We start from the raw sequence: 23,079 nt of genomic DNA, 5'->3' as shown, positions 1-23,079 counted from the left end.
ATGGCTCCAAAGCACTCACAGTGGGTGATCTTCTTTGCCCCAAACCCTCTGTGATAGTTTTCAGTCAGTTCCTAAGTGTGAAAAGATCCCACATCCAGGTTTGAACAGCCTGGAGCTTCAAAGCTGCAGAATGCCACTTCCTCATCCCTTGCATCACCTTAGGGACTCTCTGCTGCGTTTCAACCATCTTTTGTTTTCTTTTCCAGCAGCTGCAGGTGGTTCCTTTATTCGGCGATATGCAGATAGAACTGGCCAGATACATTAAGACCAGTGCTCACTATGAGGAGAACAAATCCAAGTGAGTGCCTGCCATAATGTCTCTTGGCTTCTGTGTGTGTCCTGAAAGCTGTGGGAGCTGCATCTCCCTCCTCGGCGTGCGTGAGGTCTGTGCACAGGTACCTGTGTGTGTGTCCCCGGGGGCTGCACACCCAGCGTGCCTGACTCTGTGTGCACGTGTGTACCTGTGTGTCCCTGCATGGGAAGACATCTCCTCGCCAGCTCCATGGAGCCATTCCCGTGTGTGCAGGCGGGTGAGCAGGCATGGTGCGCAGTTCTGGGGTGGCCGCTGAGTGCTTGGGACGTGTGTGCCCGGAGCTGTGTGAGTGCGAGCAGCGTGTCCCTGCTCTGGAGAGATTTTAATCCACGCTTTCCATCCCAAGGACAAAATCCTTCAGAGCATGAACATAGCTGGGTCTATCTGTGCAGTAGCCAGGCACTGTGCCTTCTAGCTCAGGCACTGCAGAAAGGCAGCAGGAATGAAGTGCAAAGAGTGGGTTAGATGCATTACAAATGAATGAATATTGCTGGAAAAAAAGGCAGAAATTGAGTCTTTCCAGGAGTACTCAGTCACTGTGGCGTGGGATCTGCAGCACAGCGTCACAGCACAGGTTCAGGGCCATCGGGAGGATTTGCAGGTGTTGCTTCAGATTCCACCACTTGTGTCCAAGCCCCAGTTGTCTCTGTAGCTTTGCACGGTGCTCAATTATTATTAGGAGAATCACCGATGGGTTTGGACATCCTAGGAATAGCATTTACCACTGCACGTAAGCAAAGCCCGTCTGAGCTGTGTTTGATGTAATCACTGATTGCAGACTGGCTTTTACCACTGAGTGACCATTTACCCATGGGACCAGGTCATGCAGAAGTCAGATTTCTCCACTGTCACAGAGCAGCAGTCTAGCTGAACAGCTGTCGGGACAGGATCTAGACTACAGGCTGCCTGTTTGCTTTCCCCTTCCCTATGGAGGGTCCTGCTTTCTGCTCACTGCCTAGCTGCCCCAGGAGCACCCTCCCTGCCCCCCTGAAGGCTGGTTGAAAGGTGCATGAGAAAAATGAGAGTAACATGGAAGAATTTCCCAAGCAAAATGGCAATCAAAAAAAAAAAAATTGTATAAAATGTGAATTTAAAAAATATTTTCAAAAATTTAAATTTGAAAAGGAAGATTATCTAAAAATATACACCTTTTTATCCCAAACCGTTCAGAGAGCACATTTCAACAAAATGTGTCAGCAGCATTTCATTTTCTCATCTCAAAACCGACGTAGCTCATGGGCTGTTTACCTGTGCACAATTCAATGTCTGTCTCAAAATCTGTCTACCAGGTCTCTGTGCTGCACCTTACTAACTGATGTTTCTTCACTCACTTGCTTTCTCAGCAAATTGCATGGGGCTTCCAGCATTAACTGCCAAGTTGGTTCCATATATTCCCCATTTCTTACTAATATTGTTTTTGTCACTTTCTTTCCCTCCGTGTCTCCATGAAAATAGATTTAATTGCTGTTTTTCCTGCATGGCCTTTTGTTTCTGCACTGTGGACTAAATTGTATGTAGCAGGAAGGGCTGGGGCAGCCCTGGCAATTGCTGCTAGCCTGCCAATTGTCCGGTGGGGAACACAGGACATTGAAACGGGTAAGAGTGGAGTGATGGGAATGTGGGAGGCTGGATTAACGAGGGGTGACATGGTCCAGCACTTCCAACACCTTCCAGCACCACAAAGATTGGCAACAGGTGCCTACAGTTAACTGTGGGAATAGGTTTTTGTGTCTATGTCCATGTCAGAAGCAGGGTGCTCACTTCCCTTTTGTATAGCCAGTCTATACTGGAGAAGAAGACTATCTTAAGATGGCCGGTTATTTAGTGGGGAAAAAAAAAACATCTAAAACCACTGTAATGATGAAACATGTTTGTTTGCTCAAATCAGTCTAATGGAGCCATTCTGTTTCTATGTCTGTAGGCAATAAGGATCTGGGAAAAATTAGATGTTAAATTAGACTTGATTCAGGCTTATTGTGACCACTTCTTCATATGACTGTGCCACTGGAAGGGAGAACTGTCTTCCTTTTAAGAGCGCATTGCACTGTTACACAGTACATGTGGCTCAGTGCAAATGAATATCTAGTTCATTTGATCATATCCTGCTCATTGTTTACACTCAGGGTTTTTCAGTGAGCTGTCAATATAACCCAGAACCAAGTAGAGCAGAAGGGATATTTTGCTGCTGGCTCCTTGCAGGGTATTTCCTTGCAGCAGAGGCATGACCCAGCCTCAGACTCAGAAAGATGTCCTCTAAAGGAATGATTATCCTTATATTTAGCAGAAAGGATGCAAATGATGATGGAGCTCTGCAATTTGTTCTTCCCTGAGAGCTTGCCTGACAGCAGCCAGGGAAGTAGTCTCCTCTGCGTATGAGAGTTAAGTAACCCATAATGGAGTGCAGCCTCCAGAGTGGATGGAGCAGAGATGTTCTGGTAGAAATGCGGAGCAAGCATCCTGTCATACCTCTGAGACCACCTCTGAAATTCATCATATGCCCTAAATGTGAGAGGGAAGACACAAGCTGACATTTGCCCTGAAGGCGGCATGTCTTGGGCACACTGAGATGAAGAGAGCAGCTGAGTACAAGCTTTGTTCCTGGGGTGTCTGAGCTGAGCCCCGTGTCCTCTTCTTGAAGCCGTTGCTTTTTTGCTCAGGTGGACGTGCACTCAGAGCAGCATAAGTCCGCAGTACAACATCTGTGAGCAGATGGTCCAGATCCGAGATGACCACATTCGCTTCATTTCTGAGCTCGCTCGCTACAGCAACAGTGAGGTAAGCTCAGGGGCAGTCGCTTTAATTGAGTTCATTAGACAGACAAGGCTGGGAGAGGACAAATGTGGCATTAGTATGGTCTGCCAAGACATAGAGTGAGATGGGTGAAAGGACACAAATGGAACAAACTGCTGCTCGATCCAGCAATAAAAGAAAATGAGTTATGAAAGGTCCCTGTGGGTGCAAAATTGTGCACTGGGAGACCTACTCCGAAAGCTATCACTTTTTGGCCAGAGCTTAGTTGAAATAAGGAGTAGAAATATTTTTGCAACTAATTGTTTATCATCAGCTGTGGGTGGCAGAACACCCATGTCTTGCAGATGGGTCTTTTTTGTTGCACAGAGCCATTAGAGCTCTGAGGGAAATTCACTGTTCTCTGTTCATTACTGAATGTCAGAGCCTTTTCTGATGCAATTCTGACTGTTTTTTGCAATTGCGTGATCCTCATTGATCACTGTTAGTTCAGTGAATTGTTAGAATTCTCAGCCCTTTTGTTTTGGCATTTGTGTATGCTTATTTGAACTTTATGTCAGTAAAGGCTAGAGGAGTTCAGTGGTATTAGACTACCACAGAGAAATGGGAAAGTGGAATGAAAAGGTCAGTTATTTGCTTTGAGGTTACGGGTCAAACTCATTTTTCTGTAGGAAATAAATTGACTGCCTGGGTAGTAAGAGTCCTGCCAAGTTACACTCCTTTTCTCAAGGGAGAAAACATGCACAGCCCAGTTTTATCTTGATCATAAGATCATGGGGAATTCATTTCAGCTGGGATTTGGGAGGGAGATCTGCTGCTGCTGTTTGACTCAACCGAAGCTGCAGCAAGTTGCTGACTCCGGCCCTGACACGATGTGATCTCCTCCAGGTGGTCACCGGCTCAGGGCTGGACAGCCAGAAGTCTGATGAAGAGTACCGGGAGCTCTTTGACCTCGCTTTACGGGGACTGCAGCTGCTGTCCAAGTGGAGTGCCCATGTCATGGAAGTGGTGAGTGCATCAGTGTGTAATGTCCTCCTCTTCGTAAGTGAGTGTCAATTTGTTAGCAGGCTATATGGTACAGACTGTGAAATGATGAGGCTGTTTGCATGCCACCTTACTTTAAGCCTTTAACTAACATACTAAAATCAGACAGCTGATCACCCTGAACTTCTCTACAACAAATAGAGAAAGAGAACTTGTTCATCCCTCCCAAGAGCTGCACTGCCCTTCACACGTTCTGGGGTGTCCACATTAAGTATGGAAGGGTGCATGACAGGTCTGGATCTTGAGCAAGTAAAACTAATTTAAATGACCATAGAAAGCCCACAGATGTCAAAAGCCCAATATAACTGGCAAACCATCAAATAAACAAAAACAATATTTAATACAGTGATGTTCAAGCCAGGAAAAAGTATACATTCTGCACCCAAAGTTGTGTCAAGCAAGTGTTCTGATTTCCAGGGACTGTTTCTCAGGCATAGAGCTCTCTTCAGTCTCCAGGCTTGCTTCTCACTCACTGCAATGTTGACAGTATCTGTTTCCATTTTCCAGTACTCTTGGAAGCTGGTTCATCCCACCGATAAGTTCTGCAACAAGGACTGTCCAGGAACAGCAGAAGAGTATGAACGAGCTACCCGGTACAACTATACCAGCGAAGAGAAGTTTGCCTTTGTGGAGGTAGGTGCCATCTACTGCCTTGCTCTCTTTACTGCCATGGCAGAGAGAGTGGCTTGGAGATCAATTTTTCTGCATTTTGAAGTTTTGATTTTTGCATAAAAAAGAGTGACTAAGAGCCAGCAAGGGCTGTTTTCCTATCAGGCACAAAGGACATTTGGAACATGTGCAGTTTTCCAGGGTTGGGTGTTATTAAAGATATCAAGAAATCAAGAATGAAAACAAATTCTGCCAAAGGACAGGGGCCATTTGCAAGAAACTGGTGGTGGAAATGCTCTCCCCAGCATATAACAACGAAAAAAAAAATTAGCCACCTATTTGCTGTACTTAAGTTACTTGAATAGAATTTATTATCAAATTATCTTAATGTTTATGGACCTCTCCATACAAATGACAAAATAGGAAGTACATCTGTTTTCAATTTTTGTTTCAGGTAATTGCCATGATCAAAGGTCTACAAGTGTTGATGGGCCGGATGGAGAGTGTCTTTAACCAAGCCATCCGCAACACTATCTATGCAGCTTTGCAGGACTTTGCCCAGGTGACGCTGCGAGAGCCCCTCAGGCAGGCAGTAAGGAAGAAGAAGAATGTCCTGATCAGGTTGGTCTTTCTTGAATGTAATACAAAGCCAATGTATTTATTGGTGTAGTATATAGTACAGGTGTACTATGTAAGTGTGTAGTCCTGTACACAGCTTAATATTATACAGTCAGTCAACATACCTTGGCCAGCAACTCTTTCCACAGTCCACTTTTGGACATGACTCCCCTACAAACAACAGTGTAACTCCCCACTCCATATACTTCCCCTGCTAATGTTCATAGCTGTGAGTGTTTTTGCCTTGCAGTAAAATCAAGTTAAGCACTAATTTCCCTCTCCCTACCCATCCCAGTGTTCTTCAAGCAATTCGAAAGACAATCTGTGACTGGGAGGGAGGTCGAGAGCCTCCAAATGATCCTTGCCTGAGAGGTGAAAAGGACCCCAAGGGTGGATTTGATATTAAAGTCCCACGACGAGCAGTAGGACCATCAAGTACACAGGTATGTAAATCTCTATTTCTATGGAATTAATGGTCCTACAGTCATGTAGGAATCTTCCATTCTGTGGGTTAGCAGCTCTTTCCATGGGCTATCCAGTAATGTCTTTACCCTCATGTTACATGTTAAACATTTCTTTGATGCCTAGCTTGTTGTATAGTTCCCCACGTCTCACTTGCTATGGGTGTGATTATTTCTATCTCAGAATGATGGTGGCCCAAAGGGTGCAGAAAGTAGAGCGTAAGCCGAAGTAGAAGCAGAAGTGTTAATTTTTGCTGCAGAGCATCATGTTTGCGTGCAGTGGTATCTCACAGGAGAGTAGTGACTGTTAACTTCCTTCCTAAGCTCTACATGGTGCGGACCATGCTGGAGTCCCTCATAGCAGACAAGAGTGGCTCCAAGAAGACTCTGAGGAGCAGCTTGGATGGGCCTATAGTCTTGGCCATTGAGGAGTTCCACAAGCAGTCGTTCTTCTTCACCCACCTTCTCAACATCAGTGGTGAGTGAAACTATGGCAGGGGGAGACTTGAATCCAACTCTCACATTCTTGGACAGGCAAAGATTTATGTATAGTTTTGCTCCTCATTGATTTGCACAGAAGATTTTCCTTGATTTTTCCCAAGTGTTCTACTTGTGGCTGATGCAGGCGTGCTTCTAGGTAGTAATCATTGTGAGAACGGGAATGAGTCAGCAATAGCAAAAGAGCCATTAGTGGTAGTTTAGTTTCTAGGAGTGGAGTTTTCTTTCCATCCTAGGATGACTTCTGAGTCTTCCCACTGGGGGATCTCTCTGTGTTGCAGAAGCGCTGCAGCAGTGCTGTGACCTTTCCCAGCTCTGGTTCCGGGAGTTCTTCCTGGAGCTGACGATGGGCCGCCGCATCCAGTTCCCCATTGAAATGTCCATGCCCTGGATCCTCACGGACCATATTCTGGAAACCAAAGAACCCTCCATGATGGAGTAAGAGATGATGGGCTGTGGTGGGTTGTGCCTTCAGTGGGGCTTGAGATTTTGATTTGGTGAAGAGTAGGCTGGGGATGAATATCTCTTTGACAAGGGTGAGAAAAAAAAACAAACATGTTTTTTGACTTGCTGCTGCATGAGTGTGTAATGTATGAATAACTCATCAGCAGATGCACACTAGCTGCTTCTTGACATTGAAACTTGATCCTCCATCATAAACCAGCAGTTGGGAATTGCTGCATTAGAATATCCACTCAACTCGGTGGTAGTGGTCTGCACACAGCAGTCAAACAGCATGTGCAACCAAAGGGACATGAACCCTGGATAAAGAACTTTAAGCACTTCTTTTGTACATCTGATAAATGATCAGAAATTGCTGTAATGCAAGTATAATTATATTCATATTATCTTCCTCATTAAGGAAGCTTTGTTTTCCATTTTATAACCATTGGCAAGGCGCTCTGGAGTGAGGGCAAGACAACATTTTTTATAGGGCAGAGAAGGAGATGGCATTGATTGAATAAGACACAGCACACACCCAGATCTGTTCTTGCAGCTTCCAGCAAATCAGACAAGGAGTGAGATGGGGGAACTTGAGGGTCTGGAGTGAATGGAGGTAAAAGGAGTGAAAGACAGAAAAATGCCAGTTCTTGCACTGAGTGGCTGCTCTTTATGCTGATATCTCCAAGGTTAATTGAAGATATGATGTCTTCTTGTCCTCAGATATGTACTATACCCCTTGGACCTCTATAATGACAGCGCGTACTATGCCTTGACCAAGTTCAAAAAGCAGTTCCTGTACGATGAAATTGAAGCTGAAGTAAGTTCCTCTTTATTGTATAGAAAGAGCACAGTAGGGGTCACACTGTCCTGTTTGTCAGCCCAGCCCAGCAGTTCAGTGAATCAATAATAGGCGTACTCTGAAAAATATATATTCTGATATTCTGAATATGTTCTGAGAGATTTTCAGAAGATCAAAATACTCAGAGAGCTTACATGCTCTGTTGATTAAGGGCTTCAACTTAGCAGTACTGTGGGACCAGTGGAAGCCAAATGCTGTCAGACACTGTGAGCCTGGAAGAGTCTGTCTGATGGGCAGAGGGTTATGAGACATCAGAGGAAAATGACAACCTGGAGATCTCTGAGAGCGAAGGATGACTGGGTTGGGGAGATTGGGATCTGTAAGAACAGGCAGAAACTATAAGCTCTGTATTGAGTTATACCAATCTTGCAAGAGTAGGAAGGAGCCACTTTGCACTGATGACACCTTTGTGATTTTTTTTTTTTCTCCCCCAGGTGAATTTATGCTTTGATCAGTTTGTGTACAAGCTGGCAGATCAGATCTTTGCCTATTATAAAGCAATGGCTGGCAGGTAGGAGAACCCGACTGCTGCTGCTGAGTGATGATATTGCTGTTAACCAAAAGGTACCCCTCAGGGTGTAGCCACTGCAGGTAGACAAAACAAAAGATTATCCTTGTCTCACCAAGCTTAGTATCCATGTAGACCAGTGTAGATAGGGAAAATAAATTAATGGTGGCAAGCAGACATGGTGAACAGTGAAATACAAATGATTGATATCCTATGTAGCTGTCTGAGTACCATTTTCTGGAGCAGCAGCAGAGCAGATCAATCCTATTGAAGACATGTCCTTGCTTGACTTTTGATTGTGTACCAGGCAGATGAGTACTGGAAGCCTCCCAGCTATAGGAAGCAGGGATATTCGCTTGTCCTCACCCTAGTAGAGCATCAAGACTTAAAATGGCCAAATTGATACACAGTCATAGGTCATACCTCAGACTGCAGGACTTCTGCAGAGTTACCTGCTCCCTGATGAGGATATAAGCCCTTTGTGACATTTCCTTTTAACAATTTAAAGAATACAGATGAACTCTAATCTCCTCTCATGTCTCCAAATGTGCACAAGTCTTAGTCTAACTCTGCAAAGAGTTTTGTTTCTAGATCACGATTGGTCTTAGATAAGGAGACCACCCCACTACTTGGTACTAGTGATACCTTTCAGTACAGTCTTTTATATTTTTGGATGTTTTAGCCATAAAAGCCAAGAGTGGTAGCAGCATGGAAGTCACCAGGTGACAACTGCTGCTTTGCGACTTAGAAATGAAAGCAAAGCAAGTGGACATTTGTTGGCATTCAGACCAAGATGAAAAGAAGGATGAATATAGCTCTGGAACAAATCCAGAAAGAAGATGATTGTGTGTGTTTGCGTTTTCCTGATGTTAGTTGCCTGTTTCAGTGTTTTGCTGGACAAACGTTTCCGGGCTGAATGCAAGAATTATGGGGTGATCATTCCATACCCACCATCAAACCGCTATGAGACACTGCTCAAGCAAAGGCATGTCCAGGTACACTGCAAGCAAGTATTATTCATAGCTCTTAATCTATTATTCTTTAGTGGGCAGCTGGCATCCTAGTGCTGGGCTCAATTGAAACCAGTGCTGGAATGAGAAGAATTGAATGTGTTTCTGTCTCACTGCACTCAGGACATTGGGTTGAGGGAATTAATGAGTTACACTCCATATTTCCAACCTTATTTCCAGGTAGTGGTGTACCCAATAGAGGGCTTACTACCAACCTTCCCTAATCTGAATGTAACATACACCTCTCTTTTCTTCTTTTCCCAGTTGCTGGGCAGGTCAATTGACCTGAACAGGCTCATAACCCAGCGTATCTCAGCAGCAATGTACAAATCATTAGACCAGGCCATTAGCCGCTTTGAGAGTGAGGACCTGACATCCATAGTGGTAAGAACTATTACTGAGAGTATGAATTGAGAGAATAATACACTGCTATGAATACAGAGTCAGCGATCTTCTGCTAGTTGTCCCACCTACAGTAGGGTTCAGCCAACCATGTATTTTCCTTTATGACACTGAATCTCTACTGTTTCTACTTATGAAGCCTTAATTGCATTATTATTAGACTGTGAACTATTTGAGTAAATCATAAGGTGACAGTCAGTATTTAAATTTTGCGGAGCTCATAGAACAGAGTCCAGTGATCTGACAGTAGGCAATCTTGACTGTAATTCCCCCTGTTGAATACAGGTAGCTGAGATCGTTTGTGCAGGATTTTCTGCCTTTGATACTTTACAGAAGTATCAGAGTCAAGTAGTGTAAAATTACCAGTTTCCACCTCTGAAGGATTCTGATGTGAAAGCCAGCCAGCACTCAGTGGGGAATAAATTAATTTTGCTGCCTGCAGGTTTAGGAGATAGTGGACCAGGACCCCCTAGAGTAGAAGTGCAGTTGGCCTCAGTCACTGAGTGAAATCATTGTATTTAACATTTGTTACATCCTCACCTGGGAAGTTCTCTGTGTGGGTGTGGATATAATATCATCCCTTGGCAACTGAACCAACAGTTTCTATTGTCATCTTGGTAACACGTGTCATCTGCTGCTGCTTTGTGTGCTGCAGGAGCTGGAGTGGCTCTTGGAAATAAATCGCCTGACTCACAGGTTGCTGTGCAAGCACATGACTTTGGATAGCTTTGATGCCATGTTCCGGGAAGCCAACCACAACGTCTCTGCACCCTATGGGCGCATCACCCTCCATGTCTTTTGGGAGCTCAACTTTGACTTTCTACCCAACTACTGCTACAATGGATCCACCAACAGGTGAGGAGGAAAACCAGAGCACCTGGAGACCTTACATTTCTTTCCAGAATTTCAAACCTGCCACATAAAATTCACATGCATTGCAGGGAAGTTTTTATTCCCTATGATGTGCAGCACTGAGAGTTAAAGTCCACCAGCTCCCCTTGGTCTTGGAAGCTCTAGTAACACATTCAAACAAAGTTGGACAGAGATTACGAACAACTGAGGTAGTTCAGTCTAGAGTGTTGTGACTTGTCAGCAGAGCTGTGGTCCCTGCTCAGATGTGGGTTTCTTGCCTGCCTCCAAAAAAACCAAAACCTCTGTAATATGTTAAGTTGATATGTTTTATATCACCAATAGGTTGGGGCAGGATTTTGCACATGTAGCTCAGATGATGACTTGCTAATTAGTCTGCAACCACAGTTCCTCTTGGACCGCGTGATGTCTGCACTGCCCACAGCTGACCATTTCCCTCCCTATCTCCTGTGCCTGCTGCAGGTTTGTGAGGACAGCAATCCCCTTTACGCAGGAACCCCAGCGGGACAAACCAGCCAATGTTCAACCATATTACCTCTATGGGTCCAAGGTCAGTAAATGAGCCATGGCAGCCAGCAGGGGTGGATGCTGGAATCCTTTATTTAGGAAGAAACAAATGCAATATTTTGTTCGATAACAGTGTGACGAGTGCGAATGTACAGCATCACATTGTCATGTGAAACAAAAAAGCCATGCAAGAAGCAGCTTCAGTGTGCTTTTTGCTATTGCTTTCCCATATTCTTCTCCATAACATGCCTGTGTGAGGGGGTGCTGACACCACTCTTTGCTTGCTGGTGGTTCCTAGACCGAGTCATATCCATCTAAACACAGAGAGAGGAGAGCTAGCTGGAGTTACAGTTCGGTGCTGCCCCCTGAGAAAGGTGCTGCGCAGGAATCCCATTTCTAGTTCAGAACAGGAGTTACTAAAATGCTGGAGTGCAAATGTAAACTACTTAACACTGACAAAAAGCTCTTTTGTCAGGCCATGATGACTGTTTATACAAGTGTTATGAGGGCTTGGGGTGTGATGCTAGTGGAGGATCACTCAGGCATGAAAGTATTGGAGTGGAGTTTATTTCTTGTGCATGCTGGTTGATGGCTGATGTGATCTACAGCACTGATGCAGATTAGATAGTGACACTACAGTCAGCCTAGCGTGGCCATTCCCAGAAAGCTTACTTTGTTTCCTTTTAAAAACCCCTCAGTGAATGATAATATTTTTGTCACTTGAAAAAGCTTTTCTCCCTGCAGATAATGTTCCTACCTCATGTTTTACCCTGGGACAAACAGCCCCTGTGCATACACAAACTGGGAAGAGCTGGGAAAGAGCAGCATGAACCAGACTGCCAAGCAGTGCCTCTCTTTATTTTGCTCTCACTGAAGGCCGTGCTGCGGCAAGATGGCTGTCTTATCATCACTGTTCTTATAGGGGAAGAAGCAGCGTGGGGAACTATACGGACTCTCCCTCATGAAACTAGAGCTCCTCATGAGCACGGTGGTCATGGGCACTTCCAGAAGCTCTTCTTTCAGTCCATCACTCAGAGGACCATCCAGCGAGCTGCTGCCTTCACCCACTTCTTCAGGGCTGGCATCATGTTGCTTTGGCCTGGAAGGCCCACAGCACTGTGCAGCCCAGAACTGCAGGCAGCCGTAGACTAAGAGAGCTATAAAGCAGAGCAGCAACAGGCTGCTCACCATCCACATGGAGGTAGTGGGCTCGTGCTTAGAGCCGCTGAAAAGTAGGGGGTTTTGGTCCAGCGTGTGAAACGTGGTGCAGTGGTTGCTGGAGGGGTAGGAGTTCTTGCACGTGATGCAGAGGACATAGATGGTGGAGGGCGTGAGGCGATGGAGGATGATGGAGCTGAGGGAGTGGGGAACTCGCTCCTCATGGTGGAAGTTTTGGCGCAAATAGCCGGCAAAGACGCTGTTCCAGTTGGGGCGGTACATGACGTGGTAGTAGTTCTCCGGACAGGGACTGGTGGTGGTCCAGGAGACTGTGGCACTGGTGTAGGTGATGTTGTGCACGTCGATGTTCATCATGTCCCTGAAACCAGAACCAGCGAGAAGCTGAGTTCCCCAAAGCATGTGCAGTCCTAAAGGCCACTGACATCAGTGAAGGCTTTCCACAGGTATTACTGGCCCTTAGACTGGGCCTGTGTAGGCGTTCAGGTGAACTCTCTGTGCCTTTTGTAAAAGTAATTACTAAAACACACTGCATTTTGGATAAGTCACAATTGTCCCTGCAATCTCTTTTAAGTGTTTTGCCAGTGGTTGACACTAAAAAATACTGCATTTTTAGAACTGTTAAGCACTGCAGGTGCTCTCTAGCAGACAGAAAACTTCATCGCAGTTGTCTTCAGGGTCTTCAGCAAACTTTCAGAAGCTGAGTTACTCAGCTGACTGCTTCAAAACCTGCCCTTTTCACCCTAGACTCCTACGCTTAGGGGAGTTTGTGGAAATGAAACTCAATCTGTTGAGGCACCTGCTGCACTCAAGAGTTTCATTTCTAATACTGCTGCTTCCATGATTTCCACACTGATAGTTGTTACCATCTTTTCCCTCAGTCACCACAGCTTCACTTCCTTGAATGTAGAAAATGTCATATTCCCCTTTACAGAGGCAAAAAGAAAGCGACTGTGGGAACTGAGCTGCCCACAGCCTAGGAGGGAGCTCTTTCCACTGGCTGCAAAAGGGCTATGCCTAATGAGCTTAGATTAGATGCTCGATCTTAGGTGATTAAAATTACCAAAGATGAAACCTGCTTGGTGCCCAGTCTACTGTTATCAGCCTGCTTCTTGAAAGAAAAAAACAACAACCAAACATGTAGGAGATAGGGTGTACATTATGGTCAGTTAGATTTTGAAAAATCTCTTCTTTGTGACTGGTTGTCTATACAGGAAGCTTTTTTAGCACTTTTGCTTTACATTCCCATTGAATGGAAAGGATACTGCAAGTTTGATTAACATAAGCTGATAATTAGGCTTGCCTGGTAGAATTTCCTAAAGATTAATTTTTATACCTAAATGTCATACAGAAAAGCTGCATAATGATTCAATAGTTGTTTAAGCTGTTGCTGAATTTTCCATATGTAATGTGTTGATTAATAAACAATAAAGTATTTCTGTTACTACAGCATCTCACACTGTAATATTAGGATAATAACTGTGAGATCTGAAAACTGCTGAAATACAATATTCAATATTATATTACAATTATGTGATATAATATTGTAATTCTTTAAGGGATTACAAGTGTATGAATGACAAAGCTCTCCCCCTAATAAAAGACTACTCAGTAACACATCCCTGATTAACAACAGCCACAACAGCTGGCACATCTTAGGACACCAGAGTGCCCTCTGAGCCTTGTTGCAGGGCTCTCTTCCCCCAACCACCTGGGCACTCCAAGCAGAAGCTGCATGCAATCGATCTCATTTCTTTTTTTCTTCTTTTCCTCCCCTCTCCCTTAAGAGAACTAACTTTCCCTTAATTCTCTCAAGAAGCAGCTCATCTTAACAACCACTGTAACCATTCCTACAGAGCAGAAAAGCACATGCACCCATCTCTAAGCCCTCCCAGAGCCACAGGAAGCGGCTTACCTCCCCAGCAGCTCTGCAGCAGCCCCTGAGTGCAGGAGAGCAGCACAACACCTTCCCCTCTTCTCACCGCTGCGTCCCTCCTGCTCTGCTAAATCCCTGCTCCGCACGCTGCCTCGTATTATACCCATCTTGGGCTCCGTCATCTCTCACCATAGCAACCAGTAGGAAAGGATGGGCAGGCATCTTCAAATGATTTGGGAATGGTGTCCCTAAAAGCTTTTTGCCTGGGAGAAGTGTGTCTCCGAGGCACAATGAGAAAACCAGTTTTGTTTTGTTTTCTAGGTTGTTTTTCTGGGTTTTTTTTCCATCTCTATCTGCAGCCCTGCAGCAACACTGCTACCCTGCTCCAGAGCTACTGCCTCCAGAAGAGTCTGGATTTAGAGCCATACTGGTATATGGTGTGAAATCCAGCATCCTGGCCTATTGATAGCTTAGCACTCAGAGGTTTTGTCTTTATTGCTATGATTTCTTGCACGTTTAAACTGCTGTTTAAAGCCAGTGAGCGGTAGATTTTCGTCCCTGATACTGAGGCAATGTCCATTTGCTTTTTAATTTATCTCCAAGCTGTGTGATAGGAGCAGGAACTGGGTTTTCTCTGAATACCCAGGGAAGGAAGGAGAGGCAAAGCCATTGAGAGAGCAGCCTGAGCCCATAGCCAAGAGCTGACAGGAAGGGACAGATGTGGCAGTAGGACTGGTAAAGAGAGGCTCTGAAGAAATGACTTGCTGCTCTGTGAAGCCAAAATGTAATCAAGAGAGGAACTTTCCCAAAGTAAATTTCAGTTCTGGCTATGGAGTTATTAGTTCCACGTTCTTGCTGGGAAGGTGCCATAGATCTTCAAAATGTCATTAGTGAGGAGATGATGCAAACCAGATTAGGCGAGGCTGTTACAAGCCCAGGCAGTACGTGTGACTGTTGCTTTTGATTGACACTTTGCAATTCTGTGTGTGTTTATCTTCCAAGTCCTGCCGTATTTCCTCAGTTTCTGAGTGGGCTGCAGCTGCCAGGGAGCTGAAAATGGGGAGCAAAGATGAAAATAATTATAGGTAGGGATGGAAATGAAAGTGCTCCCAGGCGGCCTCCAGCCTTTTACATCGCTCAGTCCTCCTTGCAGGAGCAAGGGAATGGAGAGCTCTTAGCTGCTCCCATGCTGTGAAGAAAGTACATCCTTGCCTGCAGGGAGAGAGCTGAAGATACAAATCTGTGCTCAGAAAGGTGTCGCCATGTGATAATACTTCATGGGAGTACTGCTTTTCTTCTGCAGATGGGTTGTTGAGTTAGTGGTGTTCACAGTTGTTTCAAAATTAAATTTCAGTTGTTCGCACGTAACGTGTTAACAGGAACAGAGGAAAGCACAGAAAACAGGAATAGCTGCATCCTGCTAACTCTTCTCCATGCAGTGATCAATGCCACAAGCTCTGAAAGAACCATAGCAAAGTTTTCAGTGCTGTTGGCATTACCGAAGTCAAGTCAGCACCAGTTTACACTGGTGACGAGCTAGAAATTATCTTTTTTGTGGACAAGAAAACACCAAAACTGTGTCAGTGCTGGCTCTGCTCCAGCACCTTTGTTCCCTTCTACCCAAATAACATCTGCTAGTAGCCCTGGCCGTCCCTGCCTGCCACTCCACCCTCTGGGATGCAAACCACGAATGTGTTTGAGTGGTCAGCAGAAACTGAGCAATTCTGTCACTCAGCCACTTAGAAAATGCAGCAGGTTGCCAAGTTTCCTACAAAGGAGCTGTAAATCAACAGCAACCCACTTCTTACTGCTTGCTAACCACTTCTTAGCTCTGTAAATGCTTTAGATTGGGTTTAATTTATGTACTTTCAAGGGTGTTTCTGTTTTCTCTTGGCACTGCTGGACCCAGGGTCACGTCAGACTCACTGAAAATCACAACTTCCCTCTCACAGCTGACTTTGCCCACCCATTTTTAGCAAGCGTGAGAGCAGATGTAACCTGAAGGGCAAGGCATGCTGCTGGCAGCTGTATAAATAGCCATGCTGTGTGAGTGGAATGGAACCACTCTATTTACTGCTGCCACGTCTGCAGCAGCAGCACTGAGGTGTGAAGGAGTTGTGGATGCTGCAGGTGGTGTTGGCAGTGGGGGCTGCTGATCCATTGCAACAGGCTGTGGGGGCTGTGCTACCTCTCCTGCTGTGGCTCATTATACATTATAGCAGTCTATGTAGATATGTACGTGTGTGTGTATGTATAAAATTACAGTCAGTATAGCAAGGCATTATGCTAAGGCATGGAATAGACAGAGATATTGTTTATATACAGTATATAAAAGTGCCTACTGCATTGTATGATTTCTGCATCACACATAGGGCATATGTATTTTAATGAAGCACTGGAACAGGTTGCTGCATCATGGGAAATATTCAAGGTCAGGCTGATCTGGGCTCTGAGCACCTAACTGAGCTGTAGATGTTCCTGTTCAGTGCAGCAGAGTTGGGCTACGTAGCCTTTAAAGGACCCTTCCAACTCAAATGACTCTCTGATTCTGTTTACTTTCCATAAAAGTCTTAGAATTGCTTTGTACTTTCTTAGACACCATCTCAACTGTGGCACTGAAGTCAGGCTGATAGTCAGGACTAATCTTTGGTTGTGCCACTGCCACAGATCCCAACCTGCCTGCACACCCAGCCTCTCAGCCCCAAAACCTGCCTGTCCGGCCCTAAACCAAAGGCAGGGAAAACCTCTACTATGTGTTCAGCGGCTGTTGCTCCTGTGAACAGTAAAGCCTCCTGTGGGCCTGCAGGAGAGGGGCTTTGCTCCTGCTCCTGGGGGGTGGCAGTGGCCACACAATGTGGAGGAGTGAGCGTGCCACACAGCCAGCTTGTGCGTTCAGCTGGTTTGTCTTAAAATACACCCTGGTGTCATATTTTACATCCTACAGTCTTTAAACTAAGTTGTGTATCTCGCCCTTAAATGGAGGTATATTTTAATTGCTCACAGGGTATTATTATTAGACGCAAGCCTGCTGCTAATGCGCTGTGCAGAGAGCTTGATGAGCCTACCTTATCTTGCAGACAGGAGGGGATGAATCACACTCCTCATCTGCAGCCCATGCACAGCCTAAAATGTATCTTCTCCTAGTCAGTCTTATTGCTGGGACCCCCACTCGAAGGAAAAGACAGCTTCAAAGCTGCACTGTAGCAGCACTGTGTTTTGCTGCAAGGCAGGAGGCTGCACTAAGAGATCGTCTGCCCGTGCAGCAAAATGCCAGCCCCGTTCCAGGAAAATGCGACCAATTCTATCTCCCCAAAATTATTTCACTCTGACCCTTACTATTCAGAGGCCTATTGCTTAGTTTTGATGGAGGAGAATGTTCATGCACGTTGTGAATGAACGCACTATAGAGACTACAGGGTTGGCTTTGTGTATATAACAGTACTGATACACAGAAGAGTGGTGAAGGGTTTCTCTGTCTATCAGGGCCAACGGTGAAGTTTTAAGAGAAGCAGGGGGCTCTCCAACTTTTTTTCCTGCTAGCTTTTTAGAGGAGTATCTAGCAATCATAGGAGGTGATAACATTGCTGGATCAGGGCAGTAGGGCTCTAACAAAACAATTAATTCACTGATTAAAGCAACTGTCAAGTCCACAAGAGTACATCAGTCAGCAGAAATTCTGTATCTGAGAGCAAAAGAAAACACTATTCTGGTTCCTAGCAAATGACTTCACTTCCTAACTTATTAGGTTTGTGGAAGTGAGTCAGAAGGAGAGGATGAGTGAAGCCTTCGAGCACAACTGGCTGTATTGCAACTGCTAGGTGCAGAAGGAGCTGAGGATCCACCATTTTGTCCTCGTCTGCTACTTCAGTGCTTGCTGCCTTTCACCTTAAGCTCTCCAGTGTGGTGGTCTCTCAGGTGCCCTGGCCACAGTCTGTCCCTGGTGCTGGCATGGAAGGGAATTCCTGCAGAGCTGAGTCTGTGGTTGCTGTGGAAGGATGCAGCACGCCTTGCACAGCACACTTGGATGTAACTTAATTTGTTTCATTAGTCTTCAGATCTTTTAGCAGCTCTGAGCCAGGGATTTCATCTGTGTTTTGCTGGAAGCGGCACTACGTGCCAGAGCCTTTCTAAGACTCAGTGCTGTGTACTGGAGCTGTGGTTGTCACAGATCTCCTGTGGGAGGCTGCAGCCCTTCTCTGTGGGGCTGAGTCACGGTGCCAGCACTTCTCTTACAGATGCCAAGCTGAACATGCGGTGTCTCAGCTAAAATCAGTTTTCTTTTTGATTTTTGGTTTCTTTTGCCAATCATACAAGTGAATTAATTCCCCTACTTCTCTTCTTCTTACACCAAATGAATCAAAAAAATGCTCTAGTGCCAGAAAACTGCAGTAATTCCCATATTTCCAACATTATATTGATAAAATATGCTCCTGGAAGTTGCCTTCCGTTTTATGCTGCTAACAATTTACTAGTGGCCAGAGCCCCAGATAATGCTCTCTAGGCAAGGGTCAGGTTCTTCCCTTTGGGCTCAGTCACATGTAAATGTCTCAAGTATCAGTATGTAGGGCTGTACAGGATGCAGAAAGGGTCATTTCTGTGTCTCTTCCAACTGGTCTTAGTCTCAGATACTCTAGTTCCTACTTTTCTTACTGTTTCTTACTCATTTGAAGCAAATGCCAATAGGAAAAATTCTATCCTGTTATTCATGTATAAAGCTTTCAGTTTTGGTGGAGAAGAACTTGGGTTTGAAGTGGCAAAGGGCCAGTGAACTGAAATCCTTGACTGCAAATACATAGAAGAGCAAATTATCTTAGAAATGAAAGTGGTGTTGGCTATGCAGCAGGGTAATAAACCTTGTGACATGACAATTTTTTCAGAGTAGATTGCATTTGACTACATAGAAGGGAGAGCAATATTTTTGTACCTCAAGAAGTATTGTAAGAAATTTCTTACAGGAATCATTATTTCTCCTGCTTTCCTTCAAAACGATTTCAAGTGATGGAACACAGTAGTACGATAAGAGAATTACTTACAAGTCCTGTAAATGTGCCTAACTGTCACTGTGCTTCTATTTTCTCAGCCTCTCAACATTGCCTACAGTCACATCTATAGCTCCTACCGCAACTTTGTGGGGCCACCTCATTTCAAGACAATCTGCAGGCTGCTTGGCTATCAGGGGATTGCCGTGGTCATGGAAGAGCTGTTGAAGATCGTCAAGAGCCTGGTAATGCTGAGCCTGACACTGACAGCAGAGAAATCTCGATGCTTTGAGAGGCATGAATTGGAGGGTCAGCCTGGCCTTCGGGTTTTGGTTTAGGTTGTTGAAACCTAGGCACTTCTGTGTCCCTTTATCCACACTGCAACACTTGTATTCATGGTCTAGTTTTGCTGTTGCTAAGGAGGAGGACACGAAACTGATGAAAAAGAGTTTGCAAAGAAATTTCTGTTACATGTGAGCTCTTAAGAATTCAAGCCATACGTCCCTTTCCATCAGATATGCTGAAGCCAGTAGCTCCATCTGCTTTGTACTGCTCTCAAAAGAGAGATGTGATATCCACAGGGAAGTGCTCCCTAAGGGCACCAACAATAGAGAACATTAACAAGGCAGGAGGGAGCGTGCAAAAATTTATCATTTTTCAGGTCATGCTTTTCTACCCAAAACTGTTTCACCAAAGAGAAGACTTCAATTCATTATAAATATTTAAATTCTGTTTTGGCTGCAGTGATTTGATTTTGAACTTATCTAGCAAAGCAATGTAGACCTGAATCTTAAGCATATACCCAGCTTCTCTGCTGTAAAGCACTGTAGCTGTTGAAGATGTAATTTGTGTCACTCAGTTGAAAGCACCGTAGCTGTTGTGTGAGATCAGACAGCATTCAGTGAGAAGACAGAGATCTTGCATTTGGTTAAATTATGTTTATCACATAATCCCATGTAATATGTCTACAGGATGTATTTATATAACTCCAAATGACAGCAAGCATTTTTAACTAAGAAATACACTTTTCTCCATATTAGTTCAAAACATCCAATCTGCAGGAACTTGTTCTATGTGTATATATTTTTAATTTTTTTAAACTTTCAGTGTCAAGAATCATTCCTCAGGTGGAAAGACCATTTCCTGTGCTGTGGAATGACTCCTTTAGCAGCTCCAATGAAATGCTTTTTGGGTTAGGAACACAAGTCCAGCTGGATCTACGATGGAGCCTTGTTTGGATTTCAGCTGCAAATAATGCAAACACAATGAGCTGTATATTGAAGTAGAAAATCCATGCAACCATTATTTATTATTCAGGAGGAAGCTGTAAAACTCCATGCACTTGGGCTGGACTATTTGGGTGAAATCCAAAGGAAGCAAGTTCTTAGACTCCAACTAAAGTTTCACCCTTTGTTGTCAGACAGGGACCCGTCCACAGTCTGTTCTGTTTAAAACCAAGGCCAGAAGAAGCCATCCTTCCAGTTTAACCCCTCTTTGTCTCTTAAAGCTGCAAGGCACCATCCTGCAGTATGTGAAGACTCTGATAGAAGTCATGCCCAAGATATGCCGCTTGCCAAGACACGAATATGGCTCTCCAGGTGGGTGCTACAGTGAGATGTGTCATGGTTTGTGCAAGAGCTCATCCAAATCCCTGCACAGCATTTACTCAGTTAAATAAGGATGAGCATCCACTGTGCTCGTGCTCCCTGTGACACAACTTTCCTGTTACAATTTCACTTTGAACACACAGATGATTGATTAGAGTATGTCTGCTGGTTGCTAAGGTTTTGTTTTCAGGATTTTTAAGCTTTTGTTACAGTGGCTTCACCATTACTTTTCCTAAAGCTCTACTTTGATGGAAAGATTTTTTACCGTATGACTGCAGTCTGCAACTCGGCTGGATGTGAAAACTGACTGTTATAAATGAACCAGCACAAAGACATCCATAGCAGTCTTGAATCTCTTTTTTCTCCGATGAGGAAATCCAAGGACTTCACAGGAATTACTCCCTATTTCTCATGGGTCAGCGAAAGCAGGATGACACACTGCATGCTGGTTCTGCCCAATGCCTATCCCTATCTATCCATTTAGTAGTTTTTGCATTTCATGATAAAGGAAGCACCAGGCCCTGACTGCCTTTTAATCCACACCACTGAAGGATGCTTTTGCACTCACTTTTTCTGACTGCTTTCCCTTGTCTTTTAAGGAATCCTGGAGTTTTTCCACCACCAACTGAAGGACATCATTGAGTATGCAGAGCTGAAGACTGATGTGTTCCAGAGCCTCAGAGAAGTGGGCAATGCCATTCTCTTCTGCCTCCTTATTGAGCAGGCTTTGGTAAGGCAACACACCCTGCACCAGCAGATCCCACTTAAAATTGCCAGCTCAAGAGTTTGAGTGGAAATAGGTTCTCCAGTGGATGAGTTGAGGAAATTTTCCAGCTTATCGTGTACCCAGGGTCTCCCTACGGTTCTGCTGCTGGGGTCTGTGGGGATGATATACATTGGTGCTGGGTCACTGACATCTGGCATTGCTCAAGGAGAATCTGAATACTGGAAGATCTAGATTTAATTCTTGAACCCAAAGCTATCCCATGTTTGTCTGTCTCAGAAATAAAAATCAACTGGGGCTTATTTGTAGATTGTAAGCTCTTTGGGGCAGGGATTGTTATTTTTTCTAATGCTCTCTTGTAGTGGTAGTGCAATGGAAAATCTGGTTGGTTCTAATGATAGTAAGGTAAAGCAATACGAAAGGAAGGAAATCTCAGAAGAGATTATATTTCCTATGACTTAATCTTCACTAAAAACTTAGTTAGAGTGATGACGTGATATTAGCCCTCGCACAAGCACCTTTGCATGCACAGGTCTCTCAGCCTCTTAGCTCATGTGATGCCAATTCTAACCTGAGTGGGCTGGTATGGGGCAAAGGCTATCTATGGCTGAATGCAACATGTTAGAGCCAACTGAGAGTTGCAACAACAATTCAGTTTTGCATTAAGATGCATGTTTCATGTCATAATGGTTTTGGCAGGGTTATGTCAGATCTTTCAGAATTTTTTTCAGCAAGCCTTCTTGAGCACACATGGGATTTCCAAGCAAACCCATAAAATTTTGTTCAGAGTAAAACCAGAAGAAAGTTTGAAGATTCCAAGTTTACTCAACTACAGAACACAGGGAAAACTGAAAACGTCTGCAAATAACCCTAGTAGAGAGACTTCTAGTTCCTTATATGGTATATCAAACATATTTGGTGGTGAGCAGCAGTTGCATAAGACTTAACAAACAGAGATAAATATCACCTAGCAGTTGGATTTTATCTAATAGAATGACCAGACAGTATCCTGGCAGTTTATGTTTCTTTTGTGGCTTTGTCACTGCTCTCTGCTGTTCTGTGCTGAATTTTATGCTAGATGGACTGCATTTGCCTTTTATGTTCCATCTTCTAAATGGATACTTAAGGGACACATGGTGGTTTCTTTTAGAAATCCCTATTTGACTGCAAAAATGTTCCTCCTGTCTCTGGAGCTGTACATTGGCAATATAATAACATCCTAGAATAGCAGAAAATAAAGGAGACAGTGAGACATTGAGGTTCTTTTTAGAAAGACTGCCCATCCAAGTCCACATCTGCCCACCTTCCATGCTAACCAAAGATGTCAGTTTTCTACACAGAAATTGGTTCAGAATATAAAGGAGTTTTGCATGTAGCAGCCACTGGTTCTCACTTGCTGGAAGGCTGTCATATGCTTAGAGCCATTGCATAACAAGATTTTCCCTCCCTCTGCAGAAGGAGCAATTACTTTTATGGCGCAGTTATCTTCATAGCTGTCAGCCTAATCTGAGCTGGTGGTATTTGTTGGCAGAAGCTGCTCTAGTGAAGATTAGAAGTCTGCTCCAGTCTGCCCCCCTTTTTATTGTTTAAATTTGCGGAATGAAGTGTTGCTTGGGACTAAAATTCTAAGAATTCTTACTCTCAGGTAATGGGCCTTAGGGAGAAGGTCTTCCTCGATTAATTTCAGAACAGATACCAGGTGTATGCAGTCTGCAAATGAGAAAGTGCTCTCTTTTATCAGACGGAAAGAGCACTGAAACTACATTGATCTAGGAAGGAAGAGTCCTTTGCAAACAGAATAACAAAAATGATTGCAAACAGAATAA

General features: G+C 44.4%; 2 protein-coding genes across 6 annotated transcripts in view; one reads left to right on the top strand and one right to left on the bottom strand.

Annotated features, from left to right (window-relative positions):
• CYFIP2 (cytoplasmic FMR1 interacting protein 2) overlaps positions 1–23,079 on the top strand; it is a gene marked incomplete at both ends in the record, with an annotated part of 40,475 nt that overhangs the window by 10,173 nt on the left and 7,223 nt on the right. For 4 of the 5 annotated variants that reach the window (XM_079542380.1, XM_079542379.1, XM_079542381.1 and 1 more), the window contains 17 exons: positions 207–298; positions 2,971–3,088; positions 3,950–4,069; positions 4,613–4,738; positions 5,169–5,335; positions 5,628–5,775; positions 6,118–6,271; positions 6,573–6,729; positions 7,456–7,552; positions 8,029–8,105; positions 8,989–9,097; positions 9,377–9,496; positions 10,170–10,369; positions 10,847–10,934; positions 19,024–19,167; positions 20,430–20,520; positions 21,129–21,259. In XM_079542380.1, the coding sequence (XP_079398506.1) occupies positions 207–298; positions 2,971–3,088; positions 3,950–4,069; positions 4,613–4,738; positions 5,169–5,335; positions 5,628–5,775; positions 6,118–6,271; positions 6,573–6,729; positions 7,456–7,552; positions 8,029–8,105; positions 8,989–9,097; positions 9,377–9,496; positions 10,170–10,369; positions 10,847–10,934; positions 19,024–19,167; positions 20,430–20,520; positions 21,129–21,259 (2,139 nt within the window). Of the gene's footprint in view, positions 1–206; positions 299–2,970; positions 3,089–3,949; positions 4,070–4,612; positions 4,739–5,168; positions 5,336–5,627; positions 5,780–6,055; positions 6,272–6,572; positions 6,730–7,455; positions 7,553–8,028; positions 8,106–8,988; positions 9,098–9,376; positions 9,497–10,169; positions 10,370–10,846; positions 10,935–19,023; positions 19,168–20,429; positions 20,521–21,128; positions 21,260–23,079 lie in introns of all 5 variants that reach the window. The other variant, XM_079542377.1, reaches the window with a different exon arrangement.
• On the bottom strand, positions 11,759–12,421 carry FNDC9 (fibronectin type III domain containing 9; the record flags this gene model as incomplete). Its single annotated transcript, XM_079542553.1, has 1 exon — positions 11,759–12,421. One exon carries the CDS (start codon positions 12,419–12,421, stop codon positions 11,759–11,761), a length of 663 nt encoding a protein of 220 aa, XP_079398679.1.

Source organism: Tetrao urogallus, assembly GCF_951394365.1.
Source record: "Tetrao urogallus genome assembly, chromosome: 14".
Classification (NCBI taxonomy): Eukaryota; Metazoa; Chordata; class Aves; order Galliformes; family Phasianidae; genus Tetrao; species Tetrao urogallus.
Note: the sequence above shows the minus strand (reverse complement) of the source record. Positions and strands in the feature narration are given on the sequence as shown.